The sequence below is a fragment of the Hypanus sabinus genome (assembly GCF_030144855.1).
Source record: "Hypanus sabinus isolate sHypSab1 chromosome Y unlocalized genomic scaffold, sHypSab1.hap1 SUPER_Y_unloc_11, whole genome shotgun sequence".
Lineage (NCBI taxonomy): Eukaryota > Metazoa > Chordata > Chondrichthyes > Myliobatiformes > Dasyatidae > Hypanus > Hypanus sabinus.
The window spans coordinates 177475-200153 of record NW_026779012.1 but is presented as its reverse complement, the minus strand read 5'-3'; the positions used below and the strand labels follow the sequence as shown (position 1 = coordinate 200153).

The window sequence follows — 22679 nt, the reverse complement described above, 5'->3', positions numbered from 1 at the left end:
AAATAGGTAATACCATTTGATTCAATCAAAAGCCTTCTCTACATCTAAAGTAGTCACATATTCTGTGAATGCATAACATTTAACAGTCATCGTATATTAAAATGGGAATGCCGACTTTTAATAAATCCTGTCTGATCATCAGGTATTATAGAAGGTATAATATTTTCGAGTCTATGGGCCAGAACTTTAGATAGAATCTTAGTATCAACATTGAGTAAAGATGGTCAATGAGCATTCATTGGGATTTTTATTTTTTTTTAAGAGTAAGTGAAATGGGAGCTTCATAAAAAGACTGTGGCAACCTACCGACCTTGACTCAGTGAGGGTAGAACATAAATAAGGTATAAGCAATGACCAGAAGGCCTTACAAAATTCTCAAAAGAAACTGAAAGTCCTGGAAATTTCCCAGGATACAATGAACATATGGCCTCAGTGATTTCCTCCTGGGAAACAGGTTGATCCAATTGCTTTTGATTATCAACTGCAAGTCCCAGAATATTTATATGATCTAAAAAGTTGTTTGTTGTTGTATTATCTTTAATAAAATCAGAACTAAACAATTTAATATAAAATTCACTAAAAGAATCACTTATTTCAAAATGGCCAGTTGTCATGTTGTCATTGGCTTTGCAAATTTCTTTAACTTGCCCGTTAGCTATAGAAGTCTTCAACTGATTGGCCAGTAGTTTACTGTTTTTTTTCTCCACGTATATAAAATTGGCTTCTATCTTTCAAAAGTTGACTTTCAATTGAGTATGTTAAAAGAAGATCATGTTTATGTTTAATTTCAATACATTTTGTATAGTTCAGGGTCTGGTACCAAATCATTTCTGGTCTAATTGTTTAATTGATTAACTAAATCAGTTCTCTCTTTATTAGCTTTTTTCTTAATATATGCAGCATAAGAAATAACTTGTCCTCTGCATTCCAAATGATAAGACTGGAGATCTCTTCCCATGCATTTTCTTAAAAAAAAGAGTAATTTGATTCTTCAGAAATTTTAGATAGTCTTTGTCAGATAATAAAGTTGAATTAAAATGCCATGATCTGTTCATATGAGTGAAACCAGGAATATTTAAAGATAAAAATACAGGAGAGTAGTCCGATATAGCTGTTTCTTTATATTCAATGGATCGAACTAATGGAATCAATTGACTTTCAATTAAAAAAAATCAATCCTTCTTCAGGAATGATGGGACATGGGAAAAGAATGAATACTCCCTTTCTGAAAAAAACGCCAGATATCAACAATATTGCATTTCATTAGAAGGGATTGTATAAATAAAGCTGGTTTATTAGGTGTGGCTAATTTAAGAGAAGAATGATCTAATCAACTAAAATCTCCTCTCACCACTAAAGAGTAAGAGCTCAAATTTGGCAGGGATGAAAAGAAACACTCAAAAAATCCTGGGTCATCCACATTGGGAGTGAACACATTGACAAATACAATTAATTTTTTAACTAGTTTCCCTGACACTATGACAAATCGCCCACTAAGGTCAGGGACAACTTTATGTCGAACAAAAGAAATAGTATTATCTATAAACATCAAGACCCCACAAGATTTTGCTCTGAATGAAGAATGAAATTGTAAACCCTTCCACTGATTAAAAAGGCATGCATTATCACAACTACATACATGTGTTTCTTGTAGAAAAATAATGGGGGCCATTTCTAATATACGCAAAGTTCTTATTCCTTTTCACAGGATGATTTAACCCTTTCACATTCAAGGTGAGTAAATTAATATTTTGCTCCATTTTAGACTGAAATTAACAGAAGAGGTAAAAGATCTGAGCATAACTTATTAGATCCAAAAGACAATGAAAGAAGATATTCAAGCAGAAAATATGGATGTTAGCCCAACCCAGCTTCCAGTAAAATAAGCCCCTCCCCCCCAGCCAGAAAAGCTGGCTAGAGGTCAACCAGCAAGCTAACCCTACAGATAACCCTTCCCAAGGAATCCTGCTGGCAAAACTCCAAAACTTTGAAAGTTGTTTTGTCCCTATCCAGACAAAACAACGAAAAAACTTTGATCAAAAATCCAAAACATAAGAGGATTTGTTTTAACAATTTCAAAAGAAATACATATACGAAAATCTCACAGGCAAGTATAAAATAGTAAAAATTATCAAAGAAACAAGATATATAAATGGTCAAAACATAAGTCTAATAAATCCTTATACTGTCCGACATTTAAAAGATAATTGCTCTTGTAAAAGATATCAAGAAATTAATCTTCTGCTTCTGGAAACTTCTGAGCGTGTTCGACTGATCCTAGCCATTACCGCTTGCCATTTTTCAAAACGATTCTGAGACATGCAAAGAAATAAACAGAGGGCTTAAACCCTTTCTTATAAAGCAAGGATATGACCTCTTTGTACTTAGCACATTCAGCCATAACCTTTGGTGCACAATCTTCCACGAATCTAATTTTCTTCCAGTTGAATTGTTCTGACTTAACCAATATGTATGCTGGATTAAAAGCTCCTTTGTATGAAGTTCATGAAAACATGAAATGACTGACCTGGGACGCTCTCCTACCTTTGGTTTAGGGAGCAGTGATCGATGGACGCAATCCAACTTAGGCATAGAAGGCAATAACTCCGGGAACAGCTGCCTCAAAAAGCTTGCAAAGAACTCCGTCACCTTCAATTGATTTTTCAAGACACAGAATATGTAAATTGTTCCTTCTGCTTCTGTTTTCCAGGTTGATAATCTTCTTTGTTAATTTTTTATTAGATTATGATAATTTTTTTCAAATCTTACTCATATCTTCTAAGTCCGCTTCCAGTATCAACAAAATTTCTTTTATTCTCTTTAATTTGCTTTTCATGTTCGTTTTAAGTTTGTTGAATAGTGTTCAACTTGACATTAAGATGTAGAAATTCCTCACACAGTTCTGTTCTATGCGCTTTAAGGAATTCTTCAATTAATTCTGTGACATGGTCCTGAACTGATCCTATGAACTGTGCTCTTAAAAAGAGTGAGGGAGGTGTCCAACACAGAGACCTTGTTGTTATGAGAGAGGCGAAGAATGCTTGGAAGGTGATGTTATGGTTTCTCAGCAGCATGTTTACATTTCCCCAAGGACACTGCCTGTTTGTAAGATCTTACAGAGAGAGAAGGGCAGAGCAGTTTGATGGACAGCTCGTGTTTAGCATGCTGAGATAAATGCCAGGTCAGCTGCTGGACACAGGAACACATGGTTCTGGACACTGGATGAGCTTTATTGTGCCCACAGGAAGGTGTGTTCGTGGAAGATCGATTTGGGGAAATCAATTAGTGGCTCTCGCAGTGCAAAAAGATTCGACCAGTGAGAAGTTATTTGTGTGTCCAACCCTTGCCTGGGTTAATAATTCCACCACAGAAGAACAGTTGCCTTTGTTTTGGTCACAGTCGGTGACTTTAAAAGGATTTTGGAGGACAACGGGAAGATCAATGACACAAGCTACACACCTCTCTCTCTCCAACTCTACTCAACTAAGTACCACCAACTGAACTGAACTTTCTTCATCATCTTAAGTCTATATCCATTCACCCCTAGGTTTGAAAAAGTCTAATTTTGTTCCTATTTCTAACAGTGTAATAAACACTATTAATTTATAGCAATACCAGACTCCAGAGTGTTTTCCATTTCTGCTGGTACTTTAACCCGTCACGGGGTAGGTGACAATTCCAAAGTAGTTGTAGAGTCTTCTTTTTCTTTTGCAGCAGCTTTCGTCTTTCTCAGAGACATATTAGAGCAATATTAAGATTTATAATAAGGTTTCAAAAGACTGGTAGGAAATAAAGAGATAAGTAAGGTAAGAGCTATTTTAAAAAGATGTTACCCCATCGACTGCCAGCAGGGTTCTCTCACCTTTTTAAAATATATAGTATTCCAGTTTTTTTGCACAATTTTTAATCTGTTCAATGTACATATACTGTGATTGATCTTTTTGTTTATTTATTATTATTTTTATTTTTTTTTCTCTTCTAGATTATGTATTCCATTGAACAGCTGCTGGTAAGTTAACATTCTGAGCGACAACCAGCAGATATGACTAAGAATATTATCATTATATAGGATATTTGTAAGCAAATTAAAAGAGCTCTCCTTGAGAGGCTGACTTCCCATAATAAAAATAAGGGTGTGGTCCAACCAGGAAATGGCAGATCAAGTACACTAGACCTTTCCCACAACAATACTTATACATTATGGTAGATACCTATTCAGGTCTTTTATTGGCAACTTCTTGTACAAGAGATGACAAGATTTATACACTGAAGCGATTGTAGAACTACCTGGTGTGGCTCCCCTAAGAAATTCAGTCATATAATGCATCTCATTAATCAAAACAAGCTATGCAAGACTGGACTGCCACAAAGTGAGTACCTCCACCCCAAGCATTAAAGCTGATCGAAAGGATAATCAGACCAATGAAGCAACAGATTTGTTTATTGTCACCAACTGATACTTTACAAAGGTGGCCTACTATACTACCCAAAAGCCTTGTAAAATCTGAACAAAAGAAAATAATGCAAAGCAGGGGTGTCAAACTTATTTTAGGTCACGGGCCGGATTGGGCAAAATGCAGCTTCATACGAGCCGGATCAGTCCGGCGCGTGCGAACGCAGCTTTCATTGCCTCTGTTTTTTCAGCCTGTTCTCATGTGTCTCAGTCTCTGCTATAACTACAAAGTGTTTCACTTCACAAATTCCGTTTCTTATGAAGAAGACTGCTGAGCAAGCATTATTTTTATGATTGGTATTAACTTACAATCATAGGCTTCATATCGCCGGGCCATTAATAATTAATAATTAAAATAATAGAGAAAAAAATGATCTTGCGGGCCGGATATGGCCCACGGGCCTTGAGTTTGACATCTATGATGTAAAGCATCACTAATGACTAGGATATTCAAGTGTACCCTAGGACTTGAAGGAGGGAACAGTTTCTGAAGAGCTCCTACAATGCGAGGGAAAGTATGGGCACAAATCCAGTTCCCTGTTTTGCAAGACAAATATTGTAGCAAAGACAGCTAATAGTCTTTAGTAGGAACAAACAAGAGAAAATCTACAGATGCTGAAAATTCAAACAACACACGTAAAATGTTGGAGGAACTCAGCAGGTCAGGCAGCATCTATAGGGATGGTTAATTACAAAGCAGCTTGTATCATCTGAAGTAGAATCATAGAAACACAGAAAACCTACAGTACAATTCAGGCCCTTCAGCCTACAAAGCTATGCTGAACATGTCCTTAACTTAGAACTACCTAGGTTTACCCGTAGCCCTCTATTTTTCTAAGCTCCATGTACCTATCTAAAAGCCTCTTAAAAGACCCTATTGTATCCGCCTCCATCACCGTCACCGGCAGTCCATTCCACACACTCACCACTCTTTGAGTAAAAAGCTTACCCCTGACACCTCCTCTGTACCTACTCCCCAACATCTTAAAACTGTGCCCTCTTGTGTTGGGTGTTTCAGCCCTAAGGAAAAGCCTCTGGCTATCCACATAATCAATGCCTCTCATCATCTTGTACACCTCTATCAGGTCACCTCTCATCCTCCATCACTCCAAGGAGAAAAGGCCAAGTTCACTCAACCTGTTCTCATAAGGCATGCTCCCCAATCCAGGCAACATCCTTGTAAATCTCCTCTGCACCCTTTCTATGGTTTCCACATCCTTCCTGTAGTGAGGTGACCAGAACTGAGCACAGTACTCCAAGTGGGGTCTGACCAGGGTCCTATATCGCTGCAACATTATCTCTCTGATCCTAAACTCAATCCCATGATTGATGAAGGTCAATGTACCATATGCTTTCTTAACAACAGAGTCAACCTGCACTGCAGCTTTGAGCGTCCTATGGACTTGGACCCCAAGGTAACAGTATAGGAGTAAGGAATAAATAGTGGACATGAATTAATTATAACAGTAGTTGTGCTTTTGTTTTAGTTTATTGTGTCTATGGAATTAGTAGATAATCCTACTGTTTAACTGTAACATAATAATAGTTGTGTTTAATTGTAATTTTTGTATAATGTGTGAATGAGAAATCAAGGTAAAAGTGTAAGGAAAGAGTTAATTGTGATTATTTCTGAGTGCATACTAAAATGAAATGTAAGGTTGAGACTCAAAATGCTGTCAGTTTGCAAAGTGATGATAGTCTGGAGATGTATGTGAATGCATGTCCTTGAGATTCAATAATGGTGAAGAATGCCGTCCTCTTTTCTGATGTTTTCTTTCTTTTCCCAAACTGTGTGTCTGAGCTGAAGCTTGTAAGAGCTAAGAGGGTACTATTAAGGGTTTGTACAAATACTGAGGTATGAATTATGTTATATAGTTTTGAAGGAATCCTGGAAGGTATAAAATTGGCACTTCCTTTGTGCACGTAAGTTTTCATTAATGCTATGTCACAAACAGTGCTAGAATTAGGAGTTGAAGATGAAGATAAGTATCTCAACAAGGTTAGAGTATAAAGGGGGTTGTGAGAGAGAATATTGCATGAAAGGATGGCAGTTCAATGGTTTCCTTCAACGTTGCAAAGATCAGCTTATTAAGTGAATAATAATAGTTTTTTTGTTATTTTCTGCACTACTTTATTAATCATTTGTTTTCCTTTCTGTGTTACATTTTTTATAATTCTAATGGCCTATCTTAATGGCCTTCAACATCGCTTCCCCTTTGTTTGCAAATATATATGCAAACACAGAACTAATTCAAAATAGAACAAAGATCAATTTTTAAAGCAATTCTCATTACACATTGCTGAAATATATTAAGTGAAGTGGATTTTCATACTTTGAAAGCCTATAATGTTTACAGTAGCAAAAAAATAGCCTTGCAAATTAAAATCAATTAAAAATAAATTGAATTTTTAGACTGGAAATTACTGCACGATGAAATTAATGGGATTAAAAATCTTATTCTAATTTATGTGTCTGTCTGAACCGAGAATAATTTCATGTAGCTTCCTCTCAGTTTCACAAGTCATTGTACAAAGATAGGTAAACCCTGCACCATGCAGAAAGTAACTTGGAGAAACTAGAAAAAACCTATTGGACTGAAAAAAACATTTTTATATTAATTTTGTGTAAAAGATATTACCTATATTTGGAGTAAGTACGTAGAATACTAGATACTGCTACCCTGAAATTTAAATAAATCTACAGTGATTCTAACTCTGAAGCAACAGCTCCTCAAGGTAACACATCTTAGAATTAGAAATCTATTGCTCCCATACCTCTTTAGGTGTTTGCAGATCAGTAATCCGCTGACCTTCAAACAAAAATCGAAGAGAATTTGGGGGAACACCCTGTATAAAAAGCAAACAAACAAAGTACATAATTAAGAAATAATACTTGAATAAAATGGAAGTATGCCATGATTCATCCAAAGCCAAGTATTTTGTCAGCAGGAAAGTTTAAAATCAGATGATCAGACATACTATACTTTCTCATAAATGGACATCTCCAAAGTTGCACTGTCAGGAGATACATTCACTAAGTTGGGGGAATGTAAAAAAAAATCATTGCCCAGTAATTCTTCACAATTCACTGCTTTATCACAAGAAAACAAACAATATTGAACTGACCACTGTTTAGCACTGGAGTATCAATTATGATTTAATTTAAAGTGCACACATGATTCTGATTATCCATCATTGATGCATCCTCAAGAACTCTACCGAATTTCAAACTCACAAAATTACAAATAAAAATAAGAAAAGAAGAAATTTAAATAGAACAGAGCTGTCTAAGTTTTGTTGCTGCATTACTTTGGCCAATGTAATGACTGGGCTGAGAATTGGCAGATGGTGTTCAACCCAGCTAAGTGTGAAGTGATTCATTTCAGTAGGTCAAATATGATGGCAGAATATAGTATTAATGGTAAGACTCGGCAGTGTGGAGGATCAGAGGGATCTTGGGGTCTGAGTCCATAGGACACTCAAAGCATCTGCGTAGGTTGACTCTGTGGTTAAGAAGGCGTACGGTGCATTGGCCTTCATCAATCATGGAATTGAATTTAGGTGCCGAGAGGTAATGTTGCAGCTATACAGGACCCTGGTCAGACCCCACTTGGAGTACTGTGCTTAGTTCTGGTCGCCTCACTACAGGAAGGATGTGTAAACCTAGAAAGGGTGCAGAGGAGATTTACAAGGATGTTGCCTGGATTGGGGAGCATGCGTTATGAGAATAGGTTGAGTGAACTGGGCCTTTTCTCCTCGGAGCGATGGAGGATGAGAGGTGACCTGGTAGAGATGTATAAGATGATGAGAGGCAGTGATCGTGTGGATAGTCAGAGGCTTTTTCCCAGGGCTGGAATGGCTAACACAAGAGGACACAGTTTTTAAGGTGCTGGGGTGCAGGTACAGAGGAGATGTCAGGGGTTAGTTTTTTACCCAGAGAGTGGTGAGTGTGCGGAATGGGCTGCTGGTGACGGTGGTGGAGGCAGATACGATAGGGTCTTTTAAGAGACTCCTGGACAGGTACACAGAGCATTGAAAAATAGAGGGCTATGGGTAACCCTGGGTAATTTCTCAGGTAGGACATGTTTGGCTCAACTTTGGGGTTTTCTATGTTTCTATGTACCGAAAGTGGCACAAAATTTGCACAACTCTGATTTAGTACACAAAATGCTGAAGGGACTCAGAGGGCTGGGAGGCATCTATGGAAAAGAGTAGAACAGTCAATGGTTTGGTTTGGCTAACGACTAGAAAGAAAAAAAGAGGTCAGAGGAAGAAAAGGAGGGGGACTCCATGGAAGAAAGGTAACAGAGAGGAGTACCAAAGGTAGGTATGAGCAGTTAAGGAGATAAAGTGAGTGAGGGAATCAGGAATAGAGAATGGTGAAGGCATAGGGGGAGGGTGGGGAATAACTAGCATAAGTTTGAAAATCATTGTTGAATCCTTCAGGCTGAAGGGTGCCCAGACAGAATATAAGGTTTTGCTCCTTCAATCTGAGTGTGGCCTCATCACAGTAGTAGAGAAGGCCATGGACAGACATGTTGGAATGGGAATGGGAAGTATAATTTAAATGGGTAACTATCTTCTTTTCCTTGTTAACTGGTCAATACTTAATCAGGACTATATTTTGGACTAGATTATTCTCTGGGGGAATTTTGCTGCATTGCAAGTATTTGAAACAGTTCTCTGTGATATATTCAAATACTCACCACTTAAAAGTGTTGCATCCAGATCAAATAAGATGAAATGAATTAAGTTCTCCAAATTCATACTTAGAATCACAAATAACACAGGGAAGCTTAAAATATACACTCAGCTGAACAATTTTAAAAAGGTTGGAGTACCTATGTCAAAGGAGATTCTCTACATCTGGATCTTTACATCAATGTTACATTGAAGTAAGAGAGCACTTGTAAAATGATTTATCAATTAGAATTCACCATTAAATGTCTGGAAAAACTCAAGTTTTGTACCCTCATAAATACTAAGAAATTTAAAGGGTTAACTGTTGGCAACAGTCCCTCTGAGCCAAGGAAAGGAAACAGTGGTGCCAGGCCTCTGCTTCAATGTCCAAAAAAAAGAAAAGAGCTGACTGTAGATCACAGGATGTATGGAGACTAGCAGTTGAGAGGGTGAGTAGTTTCAAGTTCCTCAGTATACACATCACTGAAGATTTCACCTGGACTGTACCCAACAACTTTGTAGCAAAAGAAAGCACATCATTATCTCTTCCACAGTCAACTGGAAAAGTTCCGCATGGGCCCCCAGATCCTCATGCTCTTCTGCAGAGAGCACATAGAATGGCTATATCATCAGCTGGTACAGGAACTGCACCAACCTTGATCACTCGGCACTACAGAGAGTGGCATGGACAGCCCAACAATATTTGGATGTGAACTTCCCTCCATTGAGAACATTTACAGTTGTCTAAAGAAGGACTGAAAAATATTTGAAAGTACTAGTTACTCCAACCATAAACTCTTTCAGTAATTCCATCTGGCAAACACTACAACAGTATTAAAGCCAGGACCAACAGGTGAAGGGACAGCTTTTTTATACAAGCTATTAGGCTTATAAATTCACATGTCTGTACTTTGCGAAGGAGTCATAACACAAAGATAGTTATTCCCTCACATTGTGGGATGGATATAAGATTTAAATAACTTCTAAACATGGAATCCACCCAGGGTTCTTAACCTGAAAACTATAATGTATTCCATCTTCCAACATATAATTCTCAGTAACCTCCGCCACCTCCAACGGGATCCCACTACCAAACACATTTCCCCCCCCCCCCACTGGTTTTTGCAACTCCCTTGTCCACTTGTCCGCCCCATCCCTTCCCACCGATCTCCCTCCTGGCACTTATCCTTGTAAATGGAACAAGTGCTACACCTGCCCTTACACATCCTCCCTCACCACCATTCAGGGCCCCAGACAGTCCTTCCAGGTGAGGCGACACTTCACCTGTGAGTCAGCTGGTGTGGTATACTGTGTCTGGTGCTCCCGGTGTGGCCTTTTATATATTGGTGAGACCCGACGCAGACTGGGAGACTGTTTCACTGAACACCTACGCTCGGTCCGCCAGAGAAAGTAGGATCTCCCAGTGGCCATGCATTTTAATTCCATGTCCCATTTCCATTCTGATATGTCTATCCATGGCCTCCTCTACTGTCAAAATGAATCCAAATTCAGGTTGGAGGATCAACACCTTATATACTGGCTGGGTAGCCTCCAACCTGATGGCATGAACATTGACTTCTCTAACTTCCGTTAATGCCCCTCCTCCCCTTCTTACCCCATCCCTGACATATTTAGTTGTTTGCCTGTTCTCCATCTCCCTCTGGTGCTCCCCTCCTTCCTTTCTTTCTCCCGAGGCCTCCCATCCCATGATCCTTTCCCTTCTCCAGCTCTGTATCACTTTCGCCAATCACCTTTCCAGCTCTTAGCTTCATCCCACCCCCTCCGGTCTTCTCCTATCATTTCACATTTCCCCTCCCCCCGCAGCAAAGTATAATGAAGACATGGGAAATTTCTCTGCCACGACTACTTCAACTGCAATAAACAGCCAGAAATACTGTTATAGATGCCTTTCTTCAAAATAAAAATAAGCTTTCAGGAAACACTTTGAGTCAAATAATTCTAAGGTACAGTGTGGTATTTAAATATTTGTCATTTTGGTAACATTAACTGCAATTTGATGTATTAAAAAGAATCACATCAAGAATATTATCATGGTAAAGTATGTATTAGTTCAAAAATGGTTTCCCTGTTTTGTCACTGAACAAAAATACAAACTTTTTACTTGAAACAACTTTTCCCTTGCAAGAATGAATAGGACTTGACTATATTCTCACCTGCCGCTGACAGTAGCACTCCTTCAACTTCCTTAACTGTGTGGTCATTTTCACTTTGAAATGGATTTCACTGTGGTCCTAACAAAAAAAAAGTAAATTTTATGCTTTTATCTAAAATAAATTCATTTAAATTAAAACTGAATAAGATAACAATATTAAGGCATGACACTTACTTGACCTATAACTTTTAATTTAATGTATTCTCCATCCTTCTTCTCTCCTGAGTGGCTGGAAGGCTTTGCCTCCTACTTACAATGTAAAAGGAAATGTTTATGAAGTTTTTTTAAACAAACATAACACAATTGCTCAAGTGGATACAATATGCAGTTGTGATATTGTACTTTGAAATGAGTCACATTTCATTCAAGGATCTTTGCTTGAATGGAGCATTATCAATATTTACATTCATTGATTATGATGTAAGGGGACATATCAGAAAATTATTTCACACATTGTTTTATAGCCAATGATGTTGCGAAATAGATAAGACATATAATTCTACAATGCTGCTTAGTTTCAGTAACATAACCACACATATCCCCGAAGCGAAATGTAATAATGATCATTTCCTGGAGTCTATAACCCTTTCAATCCTAAGCAGTTTCCATCTGAGCAAAATTAATTGCCTATTTTCTTACACCTTTCCCTAAAATCTTCTCTAAAAATCTTCATAATTCAAATGGCCTCCCCAAACTTGCAATTCATTCACCCAAATCTTTGAATACCTTTCTCCTGCAGTAATTTAGTCCCTTCCATCTGTACTAAAAAGACATGTCCATCCCTACTGAATCACTTCTCTTTTCAACCTTACTCTCTTCAAACACACAAATATCCCAATTCTTGCTTGATTTCCTGCACCCAGAAACATTTCCTGAATGTTCCTCACATCACATAACAAAGATCAGCCCCTAATCCCGACTGCATCCAGATGCTTAATTCTAACAACTGACCTTCCAAAGTTGGCCTTGACAAAGTAGGGCTAGTTTTCAACTGAAAATATGTAAGGCCTGATAGTATTTCATGAGTTTGCATCATAAGTGCACCATTTCTGATCTTGCATATTCCGATATATCAAAATGTTATAGTATAGAAAAGATGCAACCAATTATTTAAAAAACTCAAACAGAACTTGCTGTGGCTTTGTTTGTGCAAAATGCTGTTTGTGAACTGTGAATTAATGTTAGGCACACATATCAGAAATCTGATACGCTGCAACCTAACAGTATATACAAAATAAGCATACTTTTACTCTGAATGCTATCATGAAGCAGCTTACTAGTTGTTCCAGAAGATCATATCATGCTTTAATTCAAGCTGATTTTGTTCCTTCACAACTAGAACAATCTGGCTTATAATCTACAGTCTGTAAAATATAACTGATCCAATAAAAGTGGTGGAAGGAGGACCACCACTCAATATTCCAAAGGAGAGAGCTCCTTCTCTTTGAAAAGGAAGGAATGTTTATTTGATCTGAGGTAGGATAAGTTGAAATCCAGTGCTGGATCATATACGTTCAATGTGATCATAGCTAAATTTATTTATCTATGTCATTCAGTTTATCTTTAAAACAAATTCTAATCATAATGAATTAATATTAAACTGCAAGCAAAATTAACTTTTTCTTGATAATGTTTCTGGGAAAGGTTTCACTGCTAACATCATGGTCTTTCTGTAGAAGCAGTGTTTGGGTTATAGCTAAAGATAACAGGTGCTTTGGAACATGAGCAGTCCGATGTCTTGTGTGTTTTGTGCTGTGTGTCTGACACCAGGGTGATCTGGGTCTTTTGTTTGGAAGGAGATGGAAAGAGAAGACATCAGAGAAAAGTTGTAGGTGTGGGGCTGGGAGATGATGAAACCCAGGGAAATCAATGGAGGATCAGTGAAGGGGAAACATTAGACTGTTCCATTAAAATGGGCCCTTTTCTTTTTTTGCTTCTTCTTTATTAATCCTTTAGTTAAATTAAGAATTATAAAGCTAAATTGTTTAACTGGATGCGGTATACTGTTATTTTGTGGTACTGATTGTAAAGGGGTAACAAATCACTCAGCATCCACACCAACAGGGGATTTTGTGGTGGGCTTATACCTCAATCTCACAAGTTTGGTGGGGCCTGAGACTGTCTTCCCCTAACGCAGCCAATAGAACCTGAGAATTACAATTGTGGGGGTATCATCCAGGATTGATTTCATTGGATGCTGTGTGATTGCCCTGAGTGTTTAAGTCTGTGTTAAACTAATGTCCGGTAAATTCAATAACCGTAATCACACCGTCTCCCCTAACTGAGAGCAGAGTCTTCAATCACAGAGTTCTGCCATTTCTGAGGAGGGGAAGGAGTGGTGGTATATGGAATGTCTAATTAATCCACGTCCCCCAGTGAAGAGTGAGAATTCTGAGTTGGTATTCCCCCTTATTTCACTGGCAAGTGAATGAAAAAATGCCCATGTCCAAAGTCCCAGCTATGGTAGGCTCTGATAATTCTCTGGAATAACGCCCACCGTGGTGGGGAAAGAGGAGTACGAGAATTGGGCGGAGCGCAACTCTTAGTTGTTAGATGAGTGACAGTGCTGTGGTGGCATAAAGTGACAGTGATTGGTTGAAAGTCTGAGTGTGTCGGCTGCTGACATAGTGAGATCCATAAAGACACAGAACCCCTTTGCAACCTCTGCAGCCTACATGCAAGCACTAGAAAAGGTGTTCGGTGCGACGGAAAACCCATTGCAGTTTATGACAGGGTTTCAGAACATTTCAGGAGAAAGGGGAGAAGCTTTCTGCCCACATCTTTTGGCCAGCGAAGCAGCTAAATTGCTTGCGGCACAGGGTGGTTGTTCAGACAGCTGAGGTGGAACAGTTAAGAGTGGACCAAATAGCAAAAATCCTAGTCCCAGGATCTGATCACTTGGGGTCCCTGTTTCATATGATGCACCCCCCCCACACATCATTTGTTGAGCTGATCAGTGAGGTACGGTTAAAGGAGAACATGGCGGAGGCGTGGGAGGCCTCCATCAGCAGGTTACAGTCCTCGATAGTGGTCCCCTGTGGTGAAGTGACCACAGACAGTCTACCCCAGGAAATGGAAAGGGGGATTGTGGCAAGGTTGAGAGCAGAAATGTCCCATTTGTTACCAGTGGGTGTGGCCCCCCCCCCCCCCATATATTGGAACTGATAGGGAGGCATACCCCCTAAGAGGTCGGGCTATGCAGAGGGCTGCTAGTGCCCAGGGCCCCACAAGAAGAAGAGTGACTGGGTATATTAGAAGAGGGACACTTCAGGCAGAAATGTGAGTAGCAGGAAGCCCTTTGGACAATAAGCCCTCAGGTGCCTAAGCAGAGAGAGACATTGGGAAACTTAGAAGAGACCTAGTGAAAGAATAGTCTGGCATCACGGGAAAGGTGGGGGGGGGGGGGGGGAAGGAACACGTTCCCAGCAACATATCAAGAAACACTCAAAGCAAAAAACCTTATTCCTGAAAGCTCAGTGGGACCAAGCTCCAGCGTATCATTATTGAGTAAGGGTTTTTATACTAGAGCCATATTTGACACAGGGTCACAGGTCATTCTGCTATACCATTCATTTTACAACCAGTATCTGACGCCACTCAATGCAGTAGCGACCTGAGGTCATATTGCGGGTGTCTATCCATATGATTGTTATTTGTCAGTGAAACTGGAGTTCTCAGAGGCCAATGTGGGAGTGTCTGAGATCCTTCATACATTGGTGCTGGTTTGTCCGGACCCTGTTGAGACAGGTAGCGTTTCAGTTCTGGTGGGGACCAACACCCCTCTTGTGAGGAGGGTCTTGGGGGCCTGAAGGAGACAGTGCGTGAGAGCTTTCTGGGGACATTGTTGATAGAGAAGATGTTGAAGCTGGAAGGTGTCTTTTCCACTAACAAGTTTGAAGTGGGTTGTTCCAAGAGCACTCATTGCACTCTCTGGGTAACCAAGGATATCCCGTTCAGAGAAAGGTCGCAGCAGAGGTAGAAGATGTTCGACAACACTTGTGCAAGTTGAAGGAAGCTGGGATCATCACAGAGTCCTGAAGCCCCTATTTGTCCCCAGTAGTAGTGGCCCAGAAGAAGAATGGGAAGGTATGGATGCGTGTGGACTATAGGAGTCTGAACAGGCACACTGTCCCTGACCAGTATACAGTCCTGAGGATTGAAGACACACTGGCCTGTCTGAGTGGGGTGAAGTGGTTCAGTGTGCTGGACCTAAGGAGTGGATATTACCAGGTCCCCATGAGGGAGGCCAACAAAGAGAACACATATGCCCTCTGGGATTCTTCCGGTTTGAAAGGATGCCCCAAGGCATATCGGGAGCCCCTGCAACCTTCCAGCGGGTCATGGAGAAGATGGTGGGGGACATGAACTTGCTGGAGGTGTTGGTGTATTTGGATGACTTCACAGTATTTGGATCCATCTTGCAAGATTATGAAGCAAGGCTGCTGAAGGTGCTGGGCTGCCTGAAAGCTGAATGGTTAACACTTTCCTTGGACAAGTGCCAGTTCTGCCAAACATCTGTTAGCTATGTTGGGCACTTAGTCTCATGGATAGAGTTGCTACAGATCCAGCTAAGATAGGGGCGGTTACCACTTGGCCAAGACCCCAGACTGGGAGCACTCTGAACTCACTCCTTGGGCTTTGTGGTTGCTATCAGAGGTTTGTGAATGGCTACACAAAAGTGAGTCACCCATTGGATCATCTTCTGTGTGGTTACCCATCCTTGGGGAAGAAAGGGAGGGAGAAAGAAGAGGTGGGATGCAAAATGTGAGAAGGCCTTTCAGTAGCTGCCAGGCAGACCGAAGGAGAGGTAGGATCGAACAGTAGATCAATCGGGAACTTCTGAATGAAGTCAGAGTTTGAAGAATACTGCAAGTCGTGCATTCGCTGCATATGGCGGAAGACATTGCCTACACGGGCAACTCTCCTGTTTCACTTGCAGAGTGTGAGGCCTTTGGACCTGCTGCGTATGAATTCCCTGTCCATAGAACCTGATGTCAGCAACACGAAGAATGTCTTAGTCATCACGGACCACTACACCAGATATGCTCTGGCTGTTCCTACCAAGCACCAGAGGGCGACTACAGTGGCAAAAATGTTATGGGAGAATTGTTTAGTTCATTATGGTCTTGCCTCTCAGCCCTTCTTCCACTGAGTCAGGTGGTAGGTTTGGCATCTGACTGTCCACCCTGTAGGATGCCTAGCAGTCAGCCAACTTGTGCTTTCCAGGTATCCCCAAATTCCTTATTTGTTGTTCTGCTTCACCCTAACCTTTTACTTCCAAAATTCCCGCATTTCCAAAGGAGCTTCACATAAATGACAACCAAGCACAATACAGATTTCTAAAGACAACGAAGAATAAATCCATTTTAGAGAATAATTTTGTTATTGCCACTTAAGATCTCATTTTGTAACATAAATATTGTACTGTTGCTCTTTTATATCCTACAATTTCATACCTCTTGCGCCTCCTTCATTTTATCAAACACAATCCTTTGTTCTCACACTCTCTTCTTCACATTTTAGAAATTCTTTAACTTTTCCACAATTTTAAATGAAGTCATTAACAAGACATTAACTCTATTCTAGCTAGACCTATCGATACATAGTAAATACTTCCCCTTCTCCAGCCCTGAATCTCTTTCATTAATCAACTTCCGAGCTGTTTATTTCACCCTTCCACCTCCGGATTTCACCTGTTACCATGTTTCGTCCTCCCCTCCCCCCCCCCCACCTTCTAACTCTGTTTCCTCATCGTTTTGCTCTAGTCCTGCTTAGCCCTAATCATTGACTGTACTTTTTTCCATAGATGCTGCCTGGCCTGATGAGTTCCTCCAACATTTTGTCTCTGTTGCTTGGATTTCCAGCATCTGCAGGTTTTCCCTTGCTTGTGAACAAGTTCAAACTTTATTTTAGTTTTTGCATATTTATTTTTATGACAATCATATCTAGTGTTTGATCTATTTAGGATCAAGTAATTTAGCCAGACATTAGCTAAACTGTGTATTACAACAATCTAAATACCACTGGTGACAAAGCCAGTATTGTTGACAAGTAAGCTACAGACAATGCGCATTTTACCTTTAGAGTTAATAAAAATGGCAGAATATAATAGAGGCATTAAAAATAAAATTATATTCTTGACATAATGCAACTACATACACAATCTTCTAAACACTGGAATCAATTATTTATAATAATTCCTAAAACATATTCAAACTTCCAATATAATTTTGATAACCTTCAAAACTGAGTTGCTAATCTCACTTTGATAAACATGATATGGAAATAACAGAGCTTTTATTAAAAATTAGAACATAAAACATAGAACACAGAAATGTACAGGACATTACAAGCCCTTTGGCACACAAAGTTGTGCTGGCCGTGTAACCTACTCTAGGAACTGCCTAGAATTTTCCTAGAGCTTTACCCACAATTTTTCCTTGTACCTACCCTAACCCTAAACCTTAACCCTTAAGTTAACAAGAAACTTAACCCTAACCCTTAAGTTCCTTGTACCTATCTAAGAGGCTCTTAAAAGACCTGTATTCGCTTCCACCACTGTTGCTGGCAATGTATTCCAATGTGTGAAAAACTTACTCCTGACATCTCGTCTGTACCTATTTCCAAGCAACTTAATACTATGCCCCCTCGTGTTAGCCATTTCAGCCCTGGTAAAAATCATCTATCCACATGATCAATGCCTCTCATCATCTTATACACCTCTGTCAGGTCATCTCTCAAAGGGAGGCATTGAGTGTCAGTTCCAAGAAAGATCTAATATAAAACTACTTCTGAAATAACCAGAAAAAGTCTTATAGGCAAGCAATTGCTGGAACATAGAAGATCCACTGAAATTACAGGTTAAAGCCATCAAGTTCATCTTTGCATTTTGTGGGACAAAAGAGAAAGAAATAATAAGACCATAAGAATCAGGAGCAGAGGTAGGTCATTTGGCCCATTGAGTCTGCTCTGCATTTGATCATGGACTGATCCAATTCTTCCAGTCATCCCCACTCCCCTGCCTTCTCCCCATACCCTTTGATGCCCTGGCTAATAAAGAACCTATCTACCTCTGCTTTAAATACACCCAATGACTTGGCCTCCATGGCTGCTCAGTGCAACAAATTCCAGATTCACCACCCTCTGACTGAAATAATTTCTCCTCACCTCTGTTCTAAATGGATGTTATTCAAACCTGAAGTCATGCCCTCCTATCCTAGACTCCCCTACCATGGGAAATAACTTCGCCAGGCCTTTTAACATTCTGAATGTTTCTATGAGATTCCTCCTCATTCTCCTGAAATCCAGGGAATACAGCCCAACAGCAAACCTTTCATTCCTGGAATCATACTTGTGATTCTTTTCTGAACTCTCTCCAATGTCAGTATATCCTTTCTAAAATAAGGAGTCCAAAACTGCACAGAAAACTCCAAATGTGGTCACACAAATGCTATATAATGTCTCAACATCATATTTCTGCTCTTATATTCTATACCTCCAGAAATGAATACCAGCATGGCATTCACCTTCTCCACCACCGACTCAACCTGGAGGTTAACCTTTAGGGTATCCTGCACAAGGACTTCCAAGTCCCTTTGCATCTCTGCATTTTGAATTCTCTCCCCATCTAAATAATAGTCTGCTTGTTTATTTCTTCCATGACCATACACTTTCCAACATTGTATTTCATTTGCCATTTCTTTGCACATTCCCCCAATCTATCCAAGTCTCTCTGCAGGCTCTCTGTTTCCTCAACACCACCCGCTGCTTCACCTATCTTTGTAACATTGTAAAATTTAGCCACATATCCATTAATATTGGTTTTTCAAAGAAACACTAAAAAAAGGAACAAATTAAGGATCAGCATTATTAAAAACGTGAATAACAAGGAGCAAATACAATGCAAAATTCAAGTTTGTATTGTTTATTTGTATCTAAGAATTTTATACGGATATACTTGATTACGCCCAATATATTGTTTGAGCAATTCATGAATATAGTATTTTGAATTTTGTGTCCGAAAATTCCAAGATTCAAAACCAACATTCTTGTATGGCAAACAGTACTGAGCAGAATGGAGTTGCAATTCGGCTCCGGCTCCTATTAGTACTTAATCTTTATACCATTAAGAAATCTTTTAAAAGTATAATAACATATTACATTGTGGCTAACGCTACAAGGCGCTTTCCCGATCTACTAGATACTTGCTGAAGCCCTCACTCGACTTCCTTCCTTTCCGCCTCCATTTGAACCCTGCGTTTGTTTGCACGCTGGCCCTAGTTTTACAATCAGCGTCGAAACGCAACTAATGAATCCAACTTTTGTTTAAAAATATGGTAAACTCCCACCTGACTGGACATCTCAAAGCTGAGTCGATTTACTTAAACAGGAATCCGATCACCAGTAAATATCAACACTCTCATCAGCCACTCTCACCCACCTACCAAAATGAACACAGCAAAATGTTTCCTGTACGTCATGCCGTAAATCAGACACTATTGCGTGACGGAATTACGAGCTCTCTATACGATTTTTAATAGCTTCCATTCACTGACGGTGTTTAACACAGTATTATCTGGTGTTACGTGGGTCACTGGCTCCGGGCGCATTCTTATGCCCCGCAATTACCAGATGCAATAAAATGGAAACTACGCGTCGCAGAAGGAATTGTAGAAACCGCATTTATTGAAAGCTGATTGAGAAGTACTGACTTGTTCCTATTTAATCAGTGGCCTCTCCCTTAATTAAAAACAAATTGCTCAGACAATCTGCGTAGTCAGAAATATTGCAGATGTGGAATGGTGTCTGATCTGCTGAATATTTCCAACATTTTCTGTTTTTATGTGTTGACAACGTCTAAAGTATCTCGCTTTTATACATTTCATTAATTCAGTATCATTTGTTGTGTGATCTTTTTTTCATTTTTGATATGAAGGAAAGCATATTCTATTCTATAGTTTGGCTATTTAAATATCTATCTTGCCAAAAGACATTTACAGTGGGAAAAGGAAATTCAATCAAAATATGTGTGGTATATATTGGGGATCAGGTAGTTTAAAATCAAATAAAAGTCTGGGAAGTAAATAAGAAATTAAACAGATTATAAAGACAAAATGATGACAGTTAATTTTAAACAAAGTCTTATTTCATATCATTCAAAATCCCGATTTTCAGAGAATCTACAATTCAAGGCATAGTTTTCAGAGTTCCTGTTCATTATCATCCATGAGTCCTAAGGTCAACACTAAAGATCAAAGCACAAATGTGACTGGCATTCTGAAACTGAGATGCAATGATTGAAGCCCTAAGTCCACTGCAAATCCACCAGGGAAGTCAAAGCCCAGTGTCTGAGAAGCAGGACCACAAAGGTAGTTATCTCGGGATCACTGTCTGTGCCATGCCATAGTAAGTACAGGATTGGAGCAGGGGTCAGGGATTCAGATATCTGCATCATTGGGACCCCTTTTGGGGGCAGGTGTGACCTGTACAAAAAGGATGGATTACCCTTATAGCCTAGGAGGACCAATATCCTGGCGGGGAGGTTTGCTAAGGCTACTGGGGAGAGTTTAAACTAGAATTGTTGGGGGTGCGAATCAAACTGGGGAAGGGGAGGTTGGCTCACAAATAGAGAAAGCTTGTAGACAGTGTGAGAGGATAGGAAAGATAGAGAAGGGATGTGTTCAGACTGATGGTTTGATGTGTGTCTATTTTAATGCCAGAAGCATTATGAACAAAGCAGATGAGCTTACAGCAAGGATCAGTACTTGAATCTATGATATTATGGCCATTACAGTCAGTGGTGTATCTAAGGTATGGCAGGTATGGCACGTGCCCTGGGCGCCACTGAGCAGTTTCTATTAGTCAGACAAGCCATCCTTGGATAGTGAAAAAAGAATTTTCTTCAGATGTATGATCTGTCTTTGATTATCATGGGTGAGAAGCACTAGGATGGCCTTATTTCAGAGCATTGTGTAAGAAGACCATGAAATGTTTCTTCACGATGAAGAAGGAAAGTGGAGCTGAAGGACGGAAGAGATGAAAGTTGGAGATAGAGGAAGCCAAGAAGTCAAGCAAGTTCTTCATGCCCTTCTTTGAAAAGCCCAGAACAAGTAGTTAGACACGTTCCATGGAGTCGCCTGCACCTGCTACAAGTTTGTTAGAATCCAAAGGTTCAAGTACAAATGCATCACAAACTGAGGAGGAAGTCAAGTCAGATAAATCTGAGTATGATGAGATTAAGAGTGAGGCTGCCACAGAGAACGTGGACATGACAGGAGGGGAAGACGATGGTGGTGGTGGTGGTCATGGTGATGTTGAGTTTATTGACCTGACGAGATTGAACCTGACAACACTGAACCTAGTGAACTGGGTGGTGTCAAAGAGCCTCAAACTGTCATACCAGAAGTGATTGAACAGCATGACATTGGACTTTTGAAGTTCAACAAGAATACTGGAAAAGCAATTCTGCCTGACGTGTTGAGAACAGAAATAATAAAACTGGGTTCTAAGTATTTCCAGAACAGTGAGGGGCCTTTCCTACTAACAAATAACCGTTCAATGAACAAAACTTGGTTCAAGTGGAAATTGGGAAATGGTTGTGGTGAGGAACCACAACCACTCATGGCTGGTTTACTCTCCTTCTAAAAAGTCTGCATCTTGTATCTGTTGTCTTCTCTAATCCCGGTCAGAACATCAATCCTCATTGGAGCAGGAAAGTGAATTCAACCAGTGGAAAGCACCTGAAAGGATTAGTGTTCATGAAAATACCAAGAATCATTGAGAATGCTTCACACAGTAGAAAGAAATTTAGCTGGAAACAGAGGAGTTATTGATGTGGTATTTCAGTCACAGATTGAGGAGGAAAATCTTGACGAGAATCCTTCACTACATAAAATTCCTTGCGACTCAGAACCTGGCTTTGCGAGGACACAGGGAGTCACTTCAGAGAGACGACGACTCCAATGTGTGGAATTTCCTTGGCTTACTGAAACTACTAGCCATCTTTGTCCCTGTCATAAAAGACACCTCACTTGTTTGGAAAGTAATCCTGGATCCATCTCTTATCTTTCACTGGGTATCCAGAATGAATTCATCCACATGATGGCATCCACTGTTCACCAGAGTTTACTGGGAAGCATTTGTAAAGCCAAGTACTATGGTCTCATGTTCGACTCGACTCCTGATCAGGCACACTGTGAGCAGATGTCAGAAGTAGTGAGGTATATGGAAGTTGATTTTGAGAGGAAAACAGTCCGTGTTAGAGAGTCCTTCCTTGGTTTTATCCAGATAAGCCAGAAGGATGCTGAGAGCTTGGTTGAAGACATCTTGAAACAGCTAGAGAAGGAGGAAATGGAGCTACAAGATTGTCAGTCA

At 39.8% G+C, this 22679-nt stretch overlaps 1 protein-coding gene across 2 annotated transcripts in view; it reads right to left on the bottom strand.

Annotated features, from left to right (window-relative positions):
• Window positions 1-19801, bottom strand: part of LOC132386009 (small ubiquitin-related modifier 1-like) — a 31846-nt gene extending 12045 nt beyond the window's left edge. The window contains exons 1-4 of one of the 2 annotated variants that reach the window (XM_059958258.1): window positions 19751-19801; window positions 11481-11552; window positions 11308-11385; window positions 7229-7300 (exon numbers count right to left, since the gene is read on the bottom strand). In XM_059958258.1, the coding sequence (XP_059814241.1) occupies window positions 7229-7300; window positions 11308-11385; window positions 11481-11552; window positions 19751-19786 (258 nt within the window). In that variant the 5' untranslated portion in view covers window positions 19787-19801. The remainder of the gene's footprint in view (window positions 1-7228; window positions 7301-11307; window positions 11386-11480; window positions 11553-19750) is intronic. The other variant, XM_059958259.1, reaches the window with a different exon arrangement.
• Between the last annotated feature and the right edge of the window lie 2878 nt (window positions 19802-22679).